Source organism: Panulirus ornatus, chromosome 28, assembly GCF_036320965.1.
Source record: "Panulirus ornatus isolate Po-2019 chromosome 28, ASM3632096v1, whole genome shotgun sequence".
Lineage (NCBI taxonomy): Eukaryota > Metazoa > Arthropoda > Malacostraca > Decapoda > Palinuridae > Panulirus > Panulirus ornatus.
The window spans coordinates 6,844,896-6,869,262 of record NC_092251.1 but is presented as its reverse complement, the minus strand read 5'-3'; the positions used below and the strand labels follow the sequence as shown (position 1 = coordinate 6,869,262).

Genomic DNA, 24,367 nt, shown 5'->3' with positions numbered 1-24,367 from the left:
AACCGAGGGAGGATGTAGTACTCTAAGCCACTGAATCCTAACCTAGGAAGGTAGTATTCTAATCTTATGATCCATGGCAAAATCTATTCACAGAAAAAACTTCATGCGACTTTCCCTACCTTAATTAACGAATACTCTTTTACGCCTGAATACAGCCCGTTTGGTTACATATACTTACATATATTTTTGGTAAATTTTTTTCCGTTAGTTGGTCAATAATGTTTCTGATTCTCATATTAAGTAGTACACGATGCAAGGCCTTGAAACTTTACTCCTTCATCATGTATTTATGCCAATTTACCTCATCTTTATAGAGGTCTTTCATGCTAATCTTGCCAATAATTCTATGACCTTGAGGCGTTCATCTGACTTCACAAAGATTTTCTGTGGCTTTGCCAGTAAATTAATTCATTCATAATTGCACTTAATGTACATCACAGGTACTTTGTTGATATGGTAATTGAATCAGTATGACAAACTGTGGGGTTTTCTATAATTATCAATGTAACGGTGTCTAAGTTTGTACAAATTCTAAACATCATCACAACAGCAGTCATGTACCCATCCTCTCCTTAACAACACTAAATTGCATCTGATCTGAAAGTGCACAAGTAAACTTAAGTAATGACTGGTCATTGCTGAGCTGAAGTGCTGGCGGTGATATCTGACCCAGTTAAGGATGAAGGCAAGCATGAGTGTTACCTTGCTGCAATGAGGCTGACGCCTCAATAGAGGCAGAAGGTAAAGGTCTCTGTATTTCATACATCAGAGGAACTTGGGGGGTTGTCGAAACTCAGCGCTGGCTGAGACAAGGGGCTTGGGATCTCTGTAACTTAGCATGTACGAGGCTATAATGTCTACTTATGCAGTTACTGTAGAGTGACGCCTCACGTAGCTATTTCTCTGATTACCTTTTCTACAATGTAGAATAAGGTGATTATGTGCAAGAGGGAGTGAACATTAGTGGCCTTGTAAGTTCTGGATTTTGAGAGTTGCCGGATTTGGGACAAAGTATATACCTACCTGCAAGTCATCTTCATTTTCATATTTTACCATGTTATTCTTTCCTCCGACTGTAAAACTTGCTACATTAAAGGTGGCTAACTTTGCAAGTTTGGCATCCCACTCTACTCCATATTCAAAAGCTACAAATCATTGCTGCTGCATTCATTTAAACCTAATCCACCAAATATTACTGACAAAACGAATAGCACTTTGCTCGAGTAAAGCCAAGAGACCTTCTATGTACCTCCATGTTCAAATCACCTTCAATTTACATGAATATCATCATATGAGATATCCTCTTCAGCCAAATTCACATTAACCCGGAGCTGGTTTATTTAAACTTTCACAACCTACTTCCATCTACCCTTGACACACAATCCAACCTTACCTCAGTTTACTTCTCAAATATCCCTAAGCACATTAACCACTTGTCATGCCTTTAGGCGATCCTTAGCATCCACTTGTTCTCATCTAACACCCAACTCAACAGCCAAGATGCAGCAATATCTGTTCTTTTTATTTAATCATATAACCCTAGGGTACAGCTCCTGCAGTTTCAAGGACGCATTCCTTTTTGTCCACTTATGATGATACACTTATCCAAACTAATTTTTCACTCATGGAATAACCACATGAAAACACACACACACACATACATATATTGGAAAGGATCACAATTTTGCGCGATCAAGTATATTCCTATGAGTCCACGGGGAAAATGAAACACGATAAGTTCCCAAGTGCACTTTCGTGTAATGATCAAATCATCAGGGGAGGCACAAGAGAGAAATATGTCAGTTGATATACAACGAAGAGACGTAGCTATGACGCCATTTGGTAAACATGCGATTGTCCAAGACACACAACGAGCTGAAAAAATGATGTATAAAGCAATAAAAGTTTGTGAGGGTTGGCTGGGATGACATTCTGCTTCCTGTACATTATACAGGAGTAGGTGTGCAAATGATACCAACCAACATTCATCTGGTCCTGTCACTACCTTGCTAAAAAGGTAAAGGTAATCAGGTGCTAAAAAAAATGCTTGTGTGCATTGTATAATATACCATGGTATTCCACACAGCTTTCTCAGTTAATAGTCACCATCTTTTCATTCATTGATAAAAATAACTGAAAACATATAGTTACTAGTATCATATCTTCCTCAGAGGTTTCATGGAAATAATTTACCTTGAAAATATCATATCGAGTATATATATATATATATATATATATATATATATATGATTCAACAAACCAAGCTGTTGTATGGACATAAAACCTACATACAGTTTGGTATACTTAACTACAAATATACAGAATGTACACAATAAAGCTTAACTTATATAACCTTGATTCTTTACATTATAACCAATGTTTTCTTGGGCACAACGTAAAAACTATGCTTCAAAATAATAAATTACAATATGCCACCTACTATTTGACCAATATCAGCAATGTGACCAGCTACTGTGACAAAATAGCTTACACATTACTGGACGTACATCGGATGTTTGCAGGCAATGTATGGGCTACAATTAGTACCCAGCAATTTTAGAATCACATTCAATAATTTGGTTCTTGGTAAGCATTCAGTTCAATACATCCACAAAAACAGTCACAAGCTGACCATATATGATAAATAGCAGATAAGCAAAAACAAATAATAGGTGCATACTGGATGAAAAGACAGAGAAATCAAATGTAAACCATAAACAATAATGCTTTCCTGACAGCACTAGCACTCTCAATATGTCAATAAATATAACTAAACTTAACCCTTGTACAGTATCTAAACATACAGTATATCAAGAATGATAAAAAGCACGCACATCTGATATTTGAAAACCAAGTGCACTAATCACAAACAAGAGTGAACTCATGATGAATATAGTGAAACATGTGGGTTAATAAATATGCTGTTATGGTTCATTACAGTAATGTAATTATTGAAAAAAAAATCAAGTGGATGCTGTGCAATACATTGCAGCCTCATCAGACCTTCAATTAGTCAGCAAGGTGGTTTTGATTTCTGAGACATGCACAATATTTTTCTTACGAAATTATTTCCCTAGCCAACATACTTCAAATTGAAAACTATAAAAAAATTAAACTGTCAACGCGCTATCATACGAAGTAATGTTCCAATCCCTTTCATCCTCTGATGATTAACGTATAAATAGCAAATACAAACAAACAAAAAAAAAAAGGAATCTGTCTTGTAACAACATAGAAACATCTAATTACTAGTTGCCCATATCAGAGGTGAATGGTGACACTGTCCACGGCGAGTGGGTCTATTTTGGTAAAATACCTAGACAGTAAACATATTTACATTAACATTTTACCGGGGTTAGCACATGAAGTACAAACATTTAACTATTTCCAATGTGGTGCAATAGTGTCTGTACAACAGAAGGAGGTGATACTGATTAGGGTAAACAGAGATAATTCAGTTAGTGGTGACTGGGATTACAAAGAGTATGTGGTAAGTGATAATGCAAATCATGGGAGGAGGATGGTGATGGCACTCTAAATTCTGGGAGTTGATAAAGAGCTCACGGTAGGAGGTGTAAATATACCATGGGTGATACAGCTATCATACAAAAGATTAACTTATCCATAATCGGTGGCACGGGACTAATATGGTTGACAAATGAGCAGCAATAGTTTACTTTCAATTGTTGCACCTAATTACCGATAAGGATTGCATTTCCCCTGGAAGTAAACCTTTTTCTCGTGTCTGCTTATAGGGTGTAGTGAAAACAATGACCGTGAGTGAAGACTGATGACAGTAGTGCAGGTATCTTAAATGGCACTCTTGTTAGTACTTCGGTTCAACATTTATGCTGAATAATGTGTGTGATAACCGTGGCTAAGGTGTCCCAGAAAGTGACCATGGTAAATTGTAATAACGGATTTGTTCAGTGATGACAATGAGTACGTGTTGCGACTGGTGACAGCTGTCATGGTGAGTGGAAGGCAATATCAGGATGAATGACATCAGTCAAGGTCAAGTGGTGACTGATAAAGAACTGTCGTACACATGCTCAAAACTGGTGATCACAGACGATGGTGACTTGAGTTCCTAAAGTTGTGACTGTGATTCTGTTGAGTAGTAATAAAATTCACGTTGGAAGGTGATAGGATGCTGCGCTTGTAACCAACATTGTGGGAAGTAGCTACTGGAAGTTTCTTTATACTGTTAATGGTGAGACTAGCCATGGTTAAAGTACAACTGGTGATACTAATAATGGAAATTGCAGCAGATAGTAAGTTGTGCTGAGTGATCCCAATTATTAAGTGATGCTGAACACACGAAGTGGGTTGTGAAAGTGATCCTGGTGAGTACGGAATGTAAAGTGGGGGGTTGTGTGAGTGGTGATAATGACACGACGTAGAAGATAAAGAATTTTGTCTGGAGGGTGAATGGGGCCGAGAAATCTCGATCTGTGCTGACAAGGACCACAGTAAGGGGTAATCATGGTTCCGATGGCTTTTAAGGATACCCATGGTGACATGAAGGAGCCATGTCAAGTGTTGACAGCGGCTATGACAAGTGATGATGGTGACATCATGAATGATAATGGCTAAAGTGATGTACGACAATGGGTAAGGTGAGAGGTAAGCTTAAGGGAATGGGAATAACAACCTCTATAACTGGCAATACCTGCCATGGCGAGCTGATGAAGCGAGCTTCGGTGACGAGCGATAGTGGCAATCAGCTGGCTACAGGGAACAGTACCGATAATGACCTTAGGCAAGGTATGATAAGTAATCAGGGTTGAACAGAGTTAACAAACATATCGAGAGGTGAATGTTGCGATAATGAATCGAGATATATTATCAATGATGTGGCAACGAGGGATGGCAATAGTTACTATGATGGGTAACAGAGATCATGGTGTATATATCTACGCAAAATAAGGTTGAAAATCCTGTGGTTGGCGATAGCGGTTAAAGCAGGAGCCGACAATGTTGTTATATTACATTGACAATGAACAAGGTTAAGCCATTTTAATCGACATGATCATGAATGACAATGTAACGGACTCGTGCTCATCAGTTCCCGTGGTGAATGATAACTATCAATGAAGGAAGTGGTTAAGAGCATTCACTTATAATCAATTGTATCAGCTTGTTTACATGTCAACCGCTTGTTTATGTTGGTACACCGCAAGAACGGATTACTTTCAAAATATGTTCATCCTGTTTTTTTACCGAGTAACCTGAGATTCAGATTGCCACTGTCTTTAATGATCATACACTCCATCATAGCAGACAATAATGCAATCAAATAATAAAGACGCTTCCCGTCCTTCCTTGGTGTTGCCGATGACATGATAAGAGTGAGCGCGGGTGGTTGGCTGGTAGTGGCGAGCCGCGCCCGCCTCGCCTGCACCACACCCTCTTTACTCACCTTTAGCAGTGTCTGGGCGTCTGCTCCAGCGTCCTCGCGAGTTCAAGACTTCGCTGGGGCGTTATCCCACTCACAACAATGCTTCAGATACAATTATCACCACACAGAGCTTCGTCACACCTTTCCTCGCCACAGCCTCTCATCAAACTGAGTGACGTCAGGGTTTTGCTGGGTTTGTTTCCATTACCGGCCAATAGATGGCGCGACCAGCGATAGAAAACGAGCGTAAGCCAAAGGAAAATAAGTTTTATGGGGGACAAAATTATATTACCCACAGTCAGAAGTGTGTTAAAAAACAGCATGTGCGAATGGAGATAAAATCTAGGCGAAATTTGATGTTAGTCCCGAGAAAGGTAATGATCTAATAACTGATATGGTGTCTGATCAACACCCTCAGGCTATGATTTAAGACAAAGCATCTCCGAATTTTAAGTAGTAATCTTTCTGCTTTAAGTACGACATTTATACAGGCAGTCTCTTTTCAAGTGTGAATCCAGTCTTCTTAAATCAGCAGTGTCATGCTAAAGGTAAATTGCCTATCTGTTAGCAATGCCATCTTGCAGTAAGGGAAAATGAAAGCGACTGCCTTGGCCTAGAAGTTTAGCTTAGAAAATCTCAGTCACATAGAGATAGCATTAACTTACTGTACAGCAGTCAAATATTCTGTGAGATTAGACAGCTTAACCCTGCAGGCTGAAATGAAGGTGGCAACTCAGATGTCCTGTGCATCTCTGGTTCCGTTACTCTAAGAGCCCTGGCTTAGACCCTCAGGGCAATTATTCCGCTACAGTTCTAGCTTGACTTGAACCCTCACATGATACATTCCTTAATTCTAAGAAGCCTGGCTTAGACCCTCACACGCTACTCTTGCCACTTTTCTGAGGCCTGGATTAAATTCTCCCTTGACACTAATTCCTCTGATCTTGTAGCCTGCCTTCGATCCTCATCTGACACTAAATTCGGTGTTTCTGGTGGCTTAAGATTCGACCCTCTCGTGATACTGATTCCGGTGTTCTGAGAGGCTTGGCTTAAACCCCCTCGCATGAAATTCATTCCGCTGTTCCCACAGTTTGGCTTACAGCCTAAATGACACTGATTCCGCTGTTCCTGGGGCTTGGCTTAGACACTCACATAATACTAACTCCGTTGTTCTCATAGCTTGACTCAAACCCTTTCATTACAATGATTCCGCAAGTCTTGTGGCTTGACTTCGACTCTCACCACCGGCAATCTTTCTCTGCCATATCTTGCACAGATCGTGTATGGTCTGTGAATTACCTCAGCTGAAGATAAAGCAAAATGTGCATGGAAGCGTGGAATGCCATGGTATGTATACTAGTGAAAATAGCTACTGTGTATGTGGCCAGAGAAGAGACCAGCTGCGGAAAATGTCTTCATAAATATCGGGCGATGGTCAGGAGGGGCCGCTGGCTTGGGTAATAACTGCTCTCCAAGATATTGTCTGCTGTGTCCTATCTGAAAATTCTGAATTTCTTCTCGTCAACGTGTGCCGTACATATTTGATCATGTACTGCTCTGAACCCTGAAAGTTGTTCGCCATTGTCATTTCTCCCTTGTCATGACCGTGTTGAATATTCTAATTTCTACGTCGAAGCCACAGCCAATTATGCAGTGTCCGAGAGGAGTGATCTAAACAAGAAAATACTACCATATATTTCTGAATAAGGCTTATCAGTTGCACGCCATTCTCAAATCAACAGCGTCAGGGAAGCACACTGATAAGTACGGAACATACACAAAGGACAGACAGGCAGACAGCCACACATAAAGACACGGACACTTAAGTTGCAAGGCAGCCGTATAACACAGGCTTCTACTTCTCCAGGAAGGAGTGTCAACATGGTGTTCTGTACATCGATAATAACCCGCTTTGCCCGGGACTCCCAATAACCCCCGCCTACGACGCTCTGCCGCCCTCGACCGCTCGCTCACGCTCCACCTATTCCTCCTTGATCCAATATGGCTGCCCCTCTGATCTGATATGGTCGCCCTAATTCCGTCCATTAGATAAGGACATCGTGCGTGTCAAGTCGCATCAGCTGTGAGTACAGGGGATAACAAGATTTGGATGGCATTATAAATGGACACCTCTCCTTTATATGGTATGCAGGAAAGCTTGTGTTTGCAGGGGTTATTATTGCCGGCCGAACTGAAGAAGGATTGCTTGGTCTTTTTTTAAGGCTAATTTTCTCTCCGGAAACGAAAACGTTTTCTCCCCCCAGAGTACTCACAACTGACTTATAAGGTGAACTAGTTTAAGGACTTAAGCTCACAAAATCTGAGACCACAGAGATGATAATGGGTGTTAAAAAAAAATGACATGGGAACAATGTCTGGGGTTTACTTTTAGGGCTTCTGGCTACAGGTATATACACCTATGAACAATAACAATGATATCACCAGCTCAGTTTTTGGGTCAAAGCGTACGAAACCACAGCCTTGTGTCCATTGCTAAGCTCTGCAGACCTTTCCTCGGTTTACCCCGGTAGCTTCATATGCCCTGCTTTAGTTCAGCAATAGCACGTCGCCCCCCTGTATTCCACATGTCCCTAGTTCACTCTCTCCCGTGCATCTCTCCTTCATGATCAAACCCTGAATACTTGAAAATTTGTTTGTCTGATGCGAGGCGCTACTCACAGCGGAAAGCGACCTTCTCATATTCCTTATCACAACAGATATCAGCTTCATGTTTCCTCTCTGTGCACCCTTGTGTGTACGTGTGTGTGTGTGTGTGTATACGCATGTTTATGTTGGTATATACGCGTGTAGTAGAGACAAACCAGTATATGAATGATAATGGCAGAGTCCCCAGCCATCAGTGGGATTTACGCACTGTTCATCTTCAGTACCCAAATATAACCTAGTAGGCTAGGGATGTAGACCGACCCCCACCGCTCTCACTTATACCACACTCGAGACAAATTACATTTCCAGTTCCAGTCGCTCTCTACTGATTAGATTATCCCTCAAGAATCTCTCCGAACCGCACAGCTAACAGCTTTAATAGGTCACTCTATATTTTTTAACAAATTCCCTAACTTCTTTTAGTCATGTACGATGATGCCATGGTTAGATATGGCATTACATGATGTCTTAGATATCTTTCCAGTCCATGATTGTCCTCTAAAGGCATCTCTTAGGGCGTAATAGACTCGTACAAATACTTCGTATACCATCAGGCAAGCGCCATCTCGTAATGGGAGCCTTCGTCAGGTTTGTCTGTTTGTTAGGGGGATTTCCCTCCAGCCGGCGGCGTCTCCGAGACCCTCGCACCGACGCACTCCTCATGTTTGCCTCACCAGGTCTTAATGTGATTTCCGTGAGCAACACGAAATGTCTTCTGCTCCCAACCTGCTCGTTTCCCGGTCCTGCCGGCTACCATGGCTTATATATATATATATATATATATATATATATATATATATATATATATATATATATATATATATATATGTGTGTGTGTGTGTGTGTGTATGTTTGTAAGCTGGAAGCAAGTTTTCTCTAATGCACTTAGAACGAATACGATAGCATATTTAGATTTATTAACCTTTCTTATGTTCTATAATTTCCTAAGTATAATTCTACCTTTAGTTGGGAACTCAAACACCAGTTGTCGATAGGTATCCATTTATTTCATTCAAGCTTTCACCTTCAGGGAGATCATCGAACTCGTACATCCATAAGCTGGCTATATATCTACGAAACATAGGCACAAATAAATATCTTGCAAGCACAATATTTTTTTCCCCAGCTGAACGTATATATCTCTTTCCCTTTTGCGGTCCATTTCACGTCTCGTAGTCGCTCGCTTAGACCTTAACGAGTGTACGTCTTCACTACCCACCCTTCGGCATAGACGATGGACGTTATTCCTCTCATGAAGCAGGTTGAACGAGGCATAAGTTGGCGTCAGAGTGACTGGCGAGAATCAGGAAAAACTTTTTTTTTTTGCCAACTTTTGTCTTTCTGGAGCTCCGGTGGTAACACATCAATACCGTATTACTAAATAATGTAATCGTGTATCGTACATTTCAGGAGGAAAATAAGATTTTCTACTGTAATATCAACTTGTAGCTGAAGAGTGTGGCAGGTCGCGGTCATATGACAGTGGGTGTCACCTGGAGATAATAATCAGTGAGTGATGCCTGTTATCAAGCATGGCGTCACCCGCTGCTTGCCAAGGTCCCAGGTCCCGCAGGGCGGCCATAGTCAGATCCGTCCCCGCCTCCGCCGTGTCCACAGTCATCGCATCCAAAAATGTCGGGTACGTATCTTTAGATTAGACATTTCCGATACTTTCCAGCAGTAATCCGAGATAAAGAATAAAGTCCTATTTGCCCGGCCGTGTGTGCAGTGATATGGTTAATACGTTAATTACTTGTGGCGAGTAAAACCCTCTCTAGTGACGGACTGTGCAATGTTACTCCCTCTCTTTCCTGGTGTCTAATGGTTGCAGAGTGGGATGACTGGAGTGAGAAGCGGCACAGACTGCTATACCACTCCACAGCGTAACAGGAGGGCCTTGCGACTTACCGGCAACATAACGTAAAGTCATGTTTACATAGTGTACTCGTGTCTTCATATCATAAACCAAATAAATTCACCCTTTTCAATCTCATGTTTTGAGCGAATTCAACATCCTCTATTTCACTGCATAGGAAGGTATAGCAGTCCAATTGTTCTACTTGTTTACGGTGTTGTTATTTTGAGGTTTATAATAACCCTTTCTCTCTCTCTCTCTTGCCCAGACGCCTCTCAGGATAATCGATGGCAGTTGCAGCCCTCAGCACCGCCTACCCCTCAACCAGAACCTAATTCCAAAGTCCAGTATCACCCTCAAGAGCAATGCTACCCTCCACCGCCGTATACTCCGCCACCATACACGCAGCAACCACATCAGCCAGTACGTAAGAGCCAGGACATTTCGTGCTTCCTTTTTGATTACGTAGGTCGCATGTCAGAGACGTACCTCCAAATAACAGTCTGGAAGGGAATTCAAAGATTTGCTTCTACCCTTCATGTTATTTTCAAATATGATCTGGGGTGTGTGGTTTGTCTAAAGAGTCTTTGATGTATGTTGGGCTTATGACAAAAATGAACAGCACATGAACCATAAAACGAGAAAAAAAAATCTGTATAGATTTCCCTTTAAACACCATTTCCTTAAAAATTATCTCGCCCTTTAAATAATTCTTGGCTTCTGTACTAAACCAAGATATAAACTTCAAAATACAATTCTTGGAACAAACATTTTGGGGAGTAAAAACAACCACAAATCCGGGACTGATCCAACCATTTCGAGCGTTAGTATAAGAATATTCTCTCAATATTCACATTTAACTTCGAATCATATAGAAGACCAGTAATTTCATATAAGTAGACCGAGTTCTAAATCCATTAATTGCTCTAAAAAGATACACTTCTATACAGCTGTAGCAAAATCTCACGTAATATACAATTCCATCTGTCAAATATTTACGCATCCCCAATCGACAGGTCGAAAGAACGTTGGCGGAGGTACATCAACTTAATCTAGCCTAACCTAATTCACAATGCATACAACCTAGTTACCATACTGAAGGGTGTACAAATCTAACGATCATTCAAAACGAGGCTACCAATCTAGATTTCTAGATTGCAGTGTCTGTGATCCCCCCCCCCCTTTCATAACGTCCTCCTGATAAGATAAGGCAGACCACGTCATGTGTCGCAACCCGAAGCATTAGTGGCAAGATACGCAATCATTTAGAACACCTAATCTGTGGGCCGTTAAATGTGTTTTTAGTACACACCGTTTGGTCAACTTCTGACTGTACCATAAATGTCTTCACTGTACACAGAAAAGAATCCCTTGTACTTTTACAATAAACTAACAACTTCAAATTTATGTCCTACGTAACCATGTTAACGAGCCAAGGATTTAGGGAAACGAGAGAATGCTACGCGAATAGGTTGGTAAATATGCGCCCGGGAATAAATATACCCCACTTAACTACGCCCCTACCTCATGAGTATACGACTCCCTCACAGTACTATAAAACTAGGCGACTACAAGTAAGCGATTACACACGGGCAAGATAAAACTGGACCTACGTTTCAAGACAGAAGAGTGAGTGTGTAATTAACCATTCTCCCAAACGGTTACCTATGATAACTTCCCATACTTTCGAAACTGCATGTGCTTCTGTTTAAAGCAGGATAATAAAGATGTTTCATCAGCCATATCGTAGGACGATCGAAAGACTGTGGTCGATGTCCTCAGTAATGGCACAAAAAAAAAATATTGGAAGTCATTAGAGTTAGCCTGAAAAGTGGGCCCCAGTCTCTGGGTATAGCCCGTCAACATGGTCTGCGGTTAAAGAACACTAACGTCTCTAGTCAAATTCAACTTCCCAGGCACTGCGGTACTACCACTGGCACGGAAGTGTGACCCCTTGAGCAGCCCTTTATGGGCCAAGTCTAAAGCCAAGGCCATTCATAAAACTAGCTCGTACCAGGGTGTTCACCAGAAGTCACAGCGTAGGTTAAAACTTTTTAGGTCATTCTAAGGTCAACAGGCATATCAATGTTAAAAAAAAAAAAAAAAGTTGAAACTTTCACCACACCCAAGTTACAGCCTACTTGACACCACGCACCCTCACCTCTTCCGCCCTGCCATGGTGCCTCTCCCACACCCAGCCGCTAACCCATCTCATCGTCTCCAACAGCCATCCACCCAGAAAGTGGAGGAGTACCGCCCAACGCCGACAGCAGTGGCAGCAGAGAAGCCACCAGTCGTAGTCGCCCAAAACACTGTGGTCGTCAAGGAAAAGGTATGCTTTATCAGTCACTGCCGTTTTCATTGCTGTTGCCTCCCCGTCAGTGTCGTATCGGTCACCAATTCAAGTCAATGTCTTATCTGTCCGTCTACACCAGCACACTGTCATATGTCCGCTCTACACTAGTACACTCATCTGCGAGTTTACATTAGTACACAGTCATCTGTCCGTCTGCAACAGTCCACCTTCACGTGTCCGTCTACAACAGTAAACAGTCATCCGTGTCTCTACACCAGCACACTGTTATCTGTACCTCTACAACAGTACACTGTCGAATTTGTTCCCTTTCATTAGTGTCGCTTATTCTGAAAGTGTATGGATGCATATTACTAGTGTACGCCCCGTTATGGTTGCACTGATTTATTAGTGTCTTCACAGTCAAGTGCAATTGCAGTTACTTCGTAATTGTCACCATAACCCAAGCATCAATTGCGCCATTATATTATGGTATTACGATACTCAGGCTGTGGCATGTTCAGCACTTTCCTGTTAAAGTTGTCTGGGTTGCGAGCATTTACCACACAACAAAGTCTCTCCAATAGACAAAGACTACAGACAAACTAAAATATATAGCAGCCCATTCGTATCTACGATTCACGTTTACTATTATCATACCTCTGGATATAACCAGAGACAACATAGATAATTATTGGAAATGTCTAGCACAACGAATTTTTCTACAGGGCCGCAGCTGTCCACAGCGTAAAGGACGGTTGGGGTTACGCTTGGCTTTGGGTTTAGCGACGGGCGGTACCATCCTCCCGCTCATGATGCGCCGTAGACATCGCCGCCGCCGACACAATCATGAATAGTCCCCACAAGAAGATTGTCGCGTCTACTGCTTACGACTCGTCAAACACCACCAGTTCTCAAGAGACGGATGTCACGTAAAGCTGCGAGGGGTCTCCAGGACGGGTCAAACAGTCAACTACAACCCGATCATACCAGCTGAACCTGTGACGCAGTAGTTAACAGCAGGGCAAGCAATGATCCAGACGATTGCTCAAGGATATATAGAGACAGATCCCATAATTTACTGAAGGTTAATGCATAGTACGTAAGAGAGCTATTTATGTTTTCTTAACGGTAGTCATACCAGATATTTTAAGAGTAGCCAGGACAGATCTGTGTTGAGCATGTTGTTACCAGTAGCCAGACCAGAGATAGGTATATGTTAACGGTAGCCACACCTACACCTCTCCAGCATGGTCTTAGCGGTTGCCAGACCAGAGAATTAAGTGTTATGTTAACGGTAGCGAAACAAATGTTTAATGTTCTTATCCCAGCCATATAGTTACCTCCACTTATTATGTTAATACTAGCTACTGTTCAAAATTAGTTTGACAGCAACCAAAATGGAATACCCATCATGCATTGTCAAGTAAGCACATGCACGAGAACATTTTTTTTGTACCAATTATATTCATGCATTTTATCTATGAAATACAGAGGTACTTAGTGTAAAATACATATGTATATATGGACCCACCAGTGTAGAACTTCCTCTCCATACGGTACAATTAGGCAATGGGAGGAGACTGTTCCACAATCCTAGTCAAACAACTGGTAGGTTCAAGCTCTCTCATGTTTTGGCCAAACATCAAAGTTTTAGTAAACTAAATATTACAATTTTAGAAATATAGAATTCTTAAAGTAGAACTGCAGATAACTATTCTACAATTGTAAGATTCCTAAAAAAGCATAATATGCAAAATAAAAAATCCCGGTCTAAATACTGGGAATATAAAATTCAACTAAGCTTGTACTTCCACAGTTTATTATAAAATATAAAAAAATAATATCAATTTTACTTAAAGCTTTACAGCATGCCAAAGAAACAGGCTACAGTAAACTCCACATAAAAAAGGCATTGAAATGTTAAAATATATTTCACCCACTTCCATCAACTGTATGCAACTACTAATACAACGAAATCAATAATCAGACAGTTACGGATCAAGATTAAAAAGAATGCACTTCGTAAAGTAGTTAAAAATTAAAGGATCAGACACTCTACTCGCTGCTCCTACTTGGATGCGATGGAGCGTGTCCGGTCAACGGCCATCTCTAAGTGTTCAGTGGTAACTGACACGCTTTCGTTTGCCACCGATGACCAGCAATCCCTTGGGCTTCCGCTCCACACAAACCTAGAGGAAGCAAAAATGGATTTAAAATAAATACTCTTTTTTATCAAACAAATACTACTCCAGTACTTCCTCTCTTGGGGAACTAGGAACCACAACTTTAATACCACTTAGTATAGAATTAAAAGTTCACTTTGTTTGCTAAATTTCATAGAAGTTTCACTGACAAAGCCTGCATACGAGAAACACCGGGATAACTAAAATATATTAAAAAAAAAAATCGATCCACAATATCATCCAAGACAGTCGTCAATAATAATATAATTAAAGTACTAACAAAGTTTAGTTTCCAACAAAGCAATCGAGAGTGCCAGATATTATGACAAAGGCAGGGCATCACGCTGCTTGTACAACTTTAAACTGTGTTGATAATCTTGTCATTTAAAGTTATGGCCCTTTTTTCTGCACAGATCAATTTATCGATGTTAGCCAACAAATTCTCTTTCCCGATTTCATGGGTAATTAATCTCTTCACCTCATAGTTATATATTCATGCAGAGTTTAAGAATGTTAAGGAAATTCGCTATCTTGACGTACAGCCCGATGCTACACAAAATCATGAAGCTAACTCCCAAGACCAGGCTTATTCAACCAAGTCATGTAACATTATATCTTACCTTAATGGCCGGTTGACGGGCTCCGACGATTACAGTGGCAGGCGGCGGTGGCTGCTGCTGGCCAATACACACCACCTGCGGCTGTTGGGCCTGATACATTACGGCCGGCTGAGTGCTGTACTGCACTATAGTCGGCTGTGCAGGTTGGTACACCACCGACGGCTGCGTTGTCTGGTACTGGACCACTGCTGGCCGACTTGTCTCGTAAGAGCCAGGCGTTTGTGCTGCCTGGTACAGTGCAGGTGGTTGCGGTACCTGGTACATGGTGGGTGGCTGGTTCGTCTGAGACATTATTGGTTGGTTTTCTTGGTCTTCGCCTCTCCAACAACCTAGAGGTTTGAAAAAGAAGCATGCGCTTAATTACAGGTTCTCTTTCTTTAAGAAGATATCCGTGGGATTTCATTTACAAACTCCAACGTTTGTTTTCATAAGTTTACAATTCTCCAGACAAAGCCAGATCTTCATTTGTTCACCGAGGAAAAGATACGGGTTTTCCTCAGAGTGACTGGGCAAGCAACAGGGCCAATGAGGCAAACGCCCCATTAAATGTGTTAAATCCCTTGCATGAAATAACACTTGACCCTATGTGCCAAGTTCATTGGATACGACACCCATGAGCCAGGAAAATTAATATGGAGTTCTAACACACGTTTTACTTACCGGAAGTTTACGTTTGACAACGAGGTAGATATGTCTGCGAGAGGATATGGCTGGTTTTCCAAAGATACTTGTATCCGTGGAATACGTTCCAAGGGCAGCCTGCAAGGAAAACGATTGTAACTTTTTAAAGATCTATGCCGCTTAGACTTGCAATCTCATTCATAAACCAGTTTTTATTGGACCAGCGGCAAATGGTCTTTTGCATACCAGGCTAAATCATAACTTCGAATCTCGATCACTTCAAAAGACAAATTGCTGACCGTACTTGCTAGTTCAGGTATAACTATTTGACAAGATATCGATCACACAAAAACTTTAAAAAGGACTATATTTCACTTTGCAATAATGATATATACTGTGCTTGGTCATAAAGACACCAAGACAGCTTTATCAGAATTGTTTTATCCTAAAGTTCAAGTGAGGAGGGATAAGAAGTTCCAAAAAAAAAATGTGGGGTTGTGCTTCACATTTATGAAAAAAAGCACGTCTCATACACGTACATTTTAAGAGATATGTAAATGAAGGGATGTTTACGTTTCACCTTGTTTATTTTGGGGTCACTTAATAGGAACGTCCAATTGTCGATTCGTTATTATTACAGCTTTGGACATCGAGCGATGTTTGGGTTACATTAGTTTCGTTAGGTTTAATCTAAATTGCTTTTCCGGTGGCTTTTGATGTCTTTGAACAATTTCGATATTCTAATAGAAAAAAAAGATTTCTCCCACGCAAAACCCGGTTCCCGATGTACTTTTAAAGTCTACAAGTACACATTTCATATGCAATACCAAATCATTCACTTCACGTACTTTTGTTAGGTTCACATATGGAGGTTTATATATAAAAAAAAAACTATAAACAGGTTTATATAAAAAAACTATAAACATTCTTAAATGACTATAAATGTAAAATGTTATGCAAGCCAGTTATCTTGGTTAAAGACAAGATCATATACCGAACGTATAACCAACTCTACAGATCAAACAGGAAATTCACCATTGCCCACTGGTTGGGATCCGACCAAAAGCAAACTATCAAACAACACACATATACTAAAATGATTAATACAAAACGCCTTTAGTATGCCAAATTGTAAAGCATTATACAGAACACTTACCACCAACTCGAGATATATTCAATGGGAAAAACTTCCTCAAAAAACAAGGATTCCACGAACTAGCTGACACAAACAGCCGTTGACACAGACTGAACTCAATATTCTGTTTCAGCTACGTCGAAACCTTTTTCGAACCCGATTCGATCCAAAAATACGAGATCGTATGTCCTGATCCGAATACTGCAACTGGCAACTTACACTGTCTTAATAATGTCAGGGCATCCCACGAGATGGCACTCTTTTCCTTGTTTGGGCTACTGATATGCTGATGTATTCATTCTTCTTTTAGTACAGGGTAGGAACTGACTGCTAACGATTGCCTTGGACCTTCACAAGTCTGTTGAAAGTTTAATTTTTCATGCCGAGACGTATGCCACCGACTGCTAAATTGCCACTGTAGTAGGCAGATATGCCACCCCATAATATGTCTGCCCCTTACATGTATGACAACTTTTGAATATTTGGGACTCTACTGCGACTTGGCTCCGTTCTTAAAAAAAGTGAAGCTGGGATTTACTCTCACAGATCAAAGTCGCTGTTACGAAACCGTTCAAGTACATTTGTTACATGGTGAGGCTGTCAACTACCTATTAGATTCATATATATTTTCATCCGATTAACGCAGCGAATCATTCATACAGACAAAATCGAAGTAATAAATAATGTAAAGCTTAAAAGATATGACAATGAAATCATAACCATAAAATGCAGTTATATGAATAATCCTGATTACAGACGATTTACATTGCTTTACCTACTAAATTATCTCCTTTTCCTACATCCACTTTAAGGGATCGAGCTTTGAGAGGAAATGGAATAGCAAAAAGTCAATACTTTCTTAAATCTTTTCCGTCATACCCAGTATCTCTCAGCTCAGCTCATCGAAAGATGGCTATAACTGGGCATTCTTCTACCAGCATCCCAAAGCAGTGCCACAGAGGGGGAAGAAGCCCCCCAAACTTTGAAAAGCAAGAATCAGACCCTCATTTTGTTTTAATTTACTTTTATAGAACAAGAGTATGTTGTGAAAGCTTTTGCTTGCTCCAGTGAACCCCACAATTTTTAGAAGTTGCCGCTGCCCTTGTACGGTAACGGGGGATAAAAAGAGGTTCTTAAAACTGTAACCAAGGTAAGCCTCACCTTCTGACAACCTTTTAGGTTGACCTTGTTACTTGCATCATCGCTGCCATCTCGTACGGTGGTGGGGGGTGGGGGAGTCATTTCATCCGCGCTTATTTGGGTTGCCGTAAGCGCGTGACGTCTAATAGATTAATTCAAAACCAATGCATCACACGAAAGTTAACTGAATTTGGCATACCTAAGAATATAAAAGATGTAGGAGTTACGCCAACGTTAGTGCAAACGTTTGATTACGATTGTAACAATCCTCTGATTAACTTACTTGACCAACCTAGTGGAACAATAATTTGATTCAATAAGGTTGTAATTCTTCAGAATATACGGCTCTCGACACCATGGAGTTTAGTCATTAAGCTTAGTGGGTAGGAGTATAACGACCTCAAATATGGCTTCAAACATGTACCAAGAGGCTCTGAACGAAGGTTAAACGAAGCTAGGCGAAGAGAATGAACGTTATTTCTTTTCTCTATTCATTCGGTGAACTAACAAGATTTTTCCACCTAGACACATACTAGTAACTCGGTAAAAATTCGTACTCAAAAGACTTCTGTGGAAATACATGTACGTGGAATAATTAGCAAACGGCAGGTAATGATTTACAAAACTAAAATGATACTTGGTCGACCAAGATTCAACCGCTTCAAACAAAATAATACGGCAGTTGTACGAGAAAGGCTGTAACTGTTGTTGTCATGGAGAGCAATTTTCCTACAGCCACACTTGATATAGTGGTGACTGTGGTTACCAATTAATGTATATCAATGTAAAGTGCAGCGACTACAGTTAGTGTTCAACATGCACGACAACGGTTATAATTCTGGTAATGTTGGCTAATTGCAGGTAAACAAATGGCTGTCTGTACTCGGCATAATTCTGATGTGTTAAAAAGAAATACGATGAAGTGATTCTCTGCCCAATTCCTAGATAAGTTTTTTTTTCTGCTTAAAATTTTCCTAGACAACATGATTGTTTTTGACAAAATTTCCAATTTTCCTAAACAACATGAACATTTTTAGTTTAGGATTTTCCGAGATAACATTTTCTTTTCTAATTTTCTATGAATATTACCTCAAACAGGATATCACTTTATACAATCAATTCACACTTTATTAAATGTAAAAAAATTTACCTTAAAAATAAAGTCATCTTGACCAGAATTAACAATCTTGCAAAATCACTGTCAAGAAGATCCTCCGGCTGCATAATTAGTGTGGGTGGCGAGGCTGTAGCTGGAGTTTCTGCAGTTCTGGAGGGAACCAAAGAGGGTGTGTCCCATCTGGGCGATGACGGCGCGACACGCAGCTTCCCCCTCGGTTTCCTTCAAAAGCCGACCCGTTATCTTCCACCGCCAGGCTTGATGCTCCTCCCTGCTGTTCCTGTGCGTGTCCATGGTGTCACCCGGTAGCCGCCTGGACCCGCTGGCTTTCATGTGCTCCTTCAGGTACTGGTGGGTTGTCGTCCCCAGGATATCATTGCCGTACAGGAACATATGAAGGTCCCTGGTGGTGGCGACAGGATCAACAGAGAAAGACTCTTGGGTTAAACTTATTACTTTGGAGGGATATTTTATGAGCAATTCATTGTATTCCTGAATGTCCTTCTCAAGGGCCTGGCACCTAAGGAGAGGTTCACTTTTCCAACCAAGTTGTTTAATGGAAGTTAAGGATGCTCTGGGGTCACGAAGTAAATGCACTATCTTCACTTGGAGGAGAGTATCATTTAGAAGACCTTCCAGCCACGACAGTCGGGATCTGATCACCTTGGCAATCCTAACAGTGGCGTTCTGACACAAACTGCGAAGGGCCAACTCCCGCCTGCAGGCACCTCCTCCTTCCCTAGGTCTCTGGAAGCAACGACGTACACTGGAATGATAATATTTTAGAAAAAGACCCTTCCCTTTGAGCCAATTTTCAAAGTCTTGTTCGTAAGTACACTGGAAGAGGCTTTTTAGTAAATCCTTCACGCAAGATCCGTCCTGGTAACACGGGTTCTTCCGGTGGTTGGAGAGCGGCTCGAAGAAGAGGACGGAGTTGTGGTGTGTCGTGGCGAGGAGCTCAGCGAGGAGAGTAGAGCCGCTCCGAGGGATGGAGCTCAACAACAGCACCTGCAGAACGCCGTTTCTTACCCCCTCCGACGCCACACAGTCTCTACCCTCTCCATCAGCTTCATTTCCAACCTTTTGTACAAAATGCTGCTCTTCACCCACAATCACATCCACGTCTGAAAGGGGATGCTTTGTTAGAGAATATAACACAAGAAGTGCGAGTATAAAACATTTTATTTACTGTTACCTTATGCAAGATGTTAAATCATGGTACCTGAAGCCATACCGTATTTAGTGATATTCTTAAGTAATCCACAATGAAATCTTTAGTCTGCTGCAAACTGAATACCGACAATAAAGAATCCGCTATTTGAGTTTCATTTATCACGAGACCGGAAAGCAGAAACACCAGACATGCCGGCAGCAGTCTATCCCTCAGGTGCTATTACTACACAGGGAACATTTGTTTTTATAAGAATTCCTTTAGCCTTTAGTTCGCCAGCCGTCACTAACAAACTGCATCATAATCACTAAGTATTATCAGCCCGCTCTAAGTACTCTCTCAAAGATCACAAAAAAACTAGTTTCTAATCATGTGAAATGATCATACTAATTCTACTAGTTCCATCAATGTCTAGCAATAAACAGTTAGGGACGTGTTTGAGTATAAATTATCGGTCTGTGTTACGTCTAACAAAGCATTCAACACCTAATAATTAAAAGACAAAACTTGTCACATCTATAAAATTTTCACAGATCACCTTCCATCCTATCACTGATTCATAATATATATATATATATATATATATATATATATATATATATATATATTTTTTTTTTTTTTTTTTTTTTTTATACTTTGTCGCTGTCTCCCGCGTTTGCGAGGTAGCGCAAGGAAACAGACGAAAGAAATGGCCCAACCCCCCCCCCCCATACACATGTACATACACACGTCCACACACGCAAATATACATACCTACACAGCTTTCCATGGTTTACCCCAGACGCTTCACATGCCTTGATTCAATCCACTGACAGCACGTCAACCCCTGTATACCACATGACTCCAATTCACTCTATTCCTTGCCCTCCTTTCACCCTCCTGCATGTTCAGGCCCCGATCACACAAAATCTTTTTCACTCCATCTTTCCACCTCCAATTTGGTCTCCCTCTTCTCCTCGTTCCCTCCACCTCCGACACATATATCCTCTTGGTCAATCTCTCCTCACTCATTCTCTCCATGTGCCCAAACCATTTCAAAACACCCTCTTCTGCTCTCTCAACCACGCTCTTTTTATTTCCACACATCTCTCTTACCCTTACGTTACTTACTCGATCAAACCACCTCACACCACACATTGTCCTCAAACATCTCATTTCCAGCACATCCATCCTCCTGCGCACATCTCTATCCATAGCCCACGCCTCGCAACCATACAACATTGTTGGAACCACTATTCCCTCAAACATACCCATTTTCGCTTTCCGAGATAATGTTCTCGACTTCCACACATTTTTCAAGGCTCCCAAAATTTTCGCCCCCTCCCCCACCCTATGATCCACTTCCGCTTCCATGGTTCCATCCGCTGACAGATCCACTCCCAGATATCTAAAACACTTCACTTCCTCCAGTTTTTCTCCATTCAAACTCACCTCCCAATTGACTTGACCCTCACCCCTACTGTACCTAATAACCTTGCTCTTATTCACATTTACTAGATCGTGATATATATATATATATATATATATATATATATATATATATATATATGGAGTACCGTAGTTGTTATCTTTAGTACAAGGATAACATCAAAATTTCACACACCCGCAGCAATGTTCGTAAACAAGAACATTCTGCGCAAAAGCAACCCAGAAGTGGTGGAAAACACTAGTACAACAAGGAGAGCCCGTGCCCTCCGCACCCACGTCGCCATCACAAAGCAAACACGACTGACGCGGAAGCCCAGACGTCCTGCGGCTGAGATCCGATTCGCTCTAACGTCACACACACCCCGCTAATGCGGAAGGTACTGCCAACCCTTCCGCGATACAGACAGCTCTTACTGTTTTAATCCATGTCTTAAAGTTACCAGCAACACTAGAGACAAATAATGCAAGTATATAATGAGGGACTGACTTGTGCTGATATCAATACACTGGAAATCTAACAACAACTGCTCCTACAACCTAAACGAGTCCTGTAATGGAAGTAACATAAAAGAAAGGGAACGCCAACAATGCTGTGAACGCTGGGACGACGCAGGCAGAACGTAGCTATTACGAAAACCGTTAATCTTGGCGTAGCCGTCATACTGAACAACTCCACGTAATAGTGTGAATCGTGTGTCAAATGCACTAGTCTTTCCATGATCAAGGATACCCAAAATTGGTGCGCTGCTTTGAGTGCGTATATATTTTGCAGGGAAAAAATGCAATTGAGTGGGAGATGTATAAAAGAAAGAGACAGGAGGTCAAGAGAAAGGTGCAAGAGGTGAAAAAAAGGGCAAATGAGAGTTGGGGTGAGAGAGTATCATTAAATTTTAGGGAGAATAAAAAGATGTTCTGGAAGGAGGTAAATAAAGTGCGTAAGACAAGGGAGCAAATGGGAACTTCAGTGAAGGGCGCAAATGGGGAGGTGATAACAAGTAGTGGTGATGTGAGAAGGAGATGGAGCGAGTATTTTGAAGGTTTGTTGAATGTGTTTGATGATAGAGTGGCAGATATAGGGTGTTTTGATCGAGGTGGTGTGCAAAGTGCAAATGATTTGGTAAACAGAGAAGAGGTAGTGAAAGCTTTGCGGAAGATGAAAGCCGGCAAGGCAGCAGGTTTGGATGGTATTGCAGTGGAATTTATTTAAAAAGGGGGTGACTGTATTGTTGACTGGTTGGTAAGGTTATTTAATGTATGTATGACTCATGGTGAGGTGCCTGAGGATTGGCGGAATGCGTGCATAGTGCCATTGTACAAAGGCAAAGGGGATAAGAGTGAGTGCTCAAATTACAGAGGTATAAGTTTGTTGAGTATTCCTGGTAAATTATATGGGAGGGTATTGATTGAGAGGGTGAAGGCATGTACAGAGCATCAGATTGGGGAAGAGCAGTGTGGTTTCAGAAGTGGTAGAGGATGTGTGGATCAGGTGTTTGCTTTGAAGAATGTATGTGAGAAATACTTAGAAAAGCAAATGGACTTGTATGTAGCATTTATGGATCTGGAGAAGGCATATGATAGAGTTGATAGAGATGCTCTGTGGAAGGTATTAAGAATATATGGTGTGGGAGGAAAGTTGTTAGAAGCAGTGAAAAGTTTTTATCGAGGATGTAAGGCATGTGTACGTGTAGGAAGAGAGGAAAGTGATTGGTTCTCAGTGAATGTAGGTTTGCGGCAGGGGTGTGTGATGTCTCCATGGTTGTTTAATTTGTTTATGGATGGGGTTGTTAGGGAGGTAAATGCAAGAGTTTTGGAAAGAGGGGCAAGTATGAAGTCTGTTGGGGATGAGAGAGCTTGGGAAGTGAGTCAGTTGTTGTTCGCTGATGATACAGCGCTGGTGGCTGATTCATGTGAGAAACTGCAGAAGCTGGTGACTGAGTTTGGAAAAGTGTGTGGAAGAAGAAAGTTAAGAGTAAATGTGAATAAGAGCAAGGTTATTAGGTACAGTAGGGTTGAGGGTCAAGTCAATTGGGAGGTGAGTTTGAATGGAGAAAAACTGGAGGAAGTGAAGTGTTTTAGATATCTGGGAGTGGATCTGGCAGCGGATGGAACCATGGAAGCGGAAGTGGATCATAGGGTGGGGGAGGGGGCGAAAATCCTGGGGGCCTTGAAGAATGTGTGGAAGTCGAGAACATTATCTCGGAAAGCAAAAATGGGTATGTTTGAAGGAATAGTGGTTCCAACAATGATGTATGGTTGCGAGGCGTGGGCTATGGATAGAGTCGTGCGCAGGAGGATGGATGTGCTGGAAATGAGATGTCTGAGGACAATGTGTGGTGTGAGGTGGTTTGATCGAGTGAGTAACGTAAGGGTAAGAGATGTGTGGAAATAAAAAGAGCGTGGTTGAGAGAGCAGAAGAGGGTGTTTTGAAGTGGTTTGGGCACATGGAGAGGATGAGTGAGGAAAGATTGACCAAGAGGATATATGTGTCGGAGGTGGAGGGAACAAGGAGAAGAGGGAGACCAAATTGGAGGTGGAAAGATGGAGTGAAAAAGATTTTGTGTGATCGGGGCCTGAACATGCAGGAGGGTGAAAGGAGGGCAAGGAATAGAGTGAATTGGAGCGATGTGGTATACCGGGGTTGACGTGCTGTCAGTGGATTGAAGCAAGGCATGTGAAGCGTCTGGGGTAAACCATGGAAAGCTGTGTAGATATGTATATTTGCGTGTGTGGACG

At 41.4% G+C, this 24,367-nt stretch overlaps 4 protein-coding genes across 10 annotated transcripts in view; 1 reads left to right on the top strand and 3 right to left on the bottom strand.

Annotated features, from left to right (window-relative positions):
• The window catches only part of krz (beta-arrestin protein kurtz), a 165,750-nt gene extending 160,175 nt beyond the window's left edge, over window positions 1-5,575 (bottom strand). For all 7 annotated transcript variants that reach the window (XM_071678647.1, XM_071678646.1, XM_071678648.1 and 4 more), the window contains exon 1: window positions 5,423-5,575. The gene's annotated coding sequence lies outside the window, so the exon portion shown is untranslated. The remainder of the gene's footprint in view (window positions 1-5,422) is intronic.
• Window positions 5,576-9,549: 3,974 nt separating this feature from the next.
• LOC139757809 (uncharacterized) lies at window positions 9,550-14,015 on the top strand. Its single transcript, XM_071678640.1, has 4 exons — window positions 9,550-9,707; window positions 10,192-10,346; window positions 12,151-12,255; window positions 12,945-14,015. The coding sequence occupies exons 1-4, from the start codon at window positions 9,701-9,703 to the stop codon at window positions 13,071-13,073; spliced, it is 396 nt and encodes a 131-aa protein (XP_071534741.1). The 5' UTR covers window positions 9,550-9,700; the 3' UTR covers window positions 13,074-14,015.
• Window positions 14,016-14,021: 6 nt separating this feature from the next.
• LOC139757746 (carbohydrate sulfotransferase 3-like) lies at window positions 14,022-20,267 on the bottom strand. Its single transcript, XM_071678496.1, has 5 exons — window positions 20,258-20,267; window positions 16,800-20,159; window positions 15,683-15,781; window positions 15,023-15,351; window positions 14,022-14,408 (listed from the first exon to the last, which is right to left on the bottom strand). The coding sequence occupies exons 1-2, from the start codon at window positions 20,265-20,267 to the stop codon at window positions 19,120-19,122; spliced, it is 1,050 nt and encodes a 349-aa protein (XP_071534597.1). The 3' UTR covers window positions 14,022-14,408; window positions 15,023-15,351; window positions 15,683-15,781; window positions 16,800-19,119.
• LOC139757807 (uncharacterized) overlaps window positions 20,021-24,367 on the bottom strand; it is a 22,236-nt gene continuing 17,889 nt past the window's right edge. Inside the window, exon 5 of the mRNA XM_071678637.1 lies at window positions 20,021-20,159. The gene's annotated coding sequence lies outside the window, so the exon portion shown is untranslated. The remainder of the gene's footprint in view (window positions 20,160-24,367) is intronic.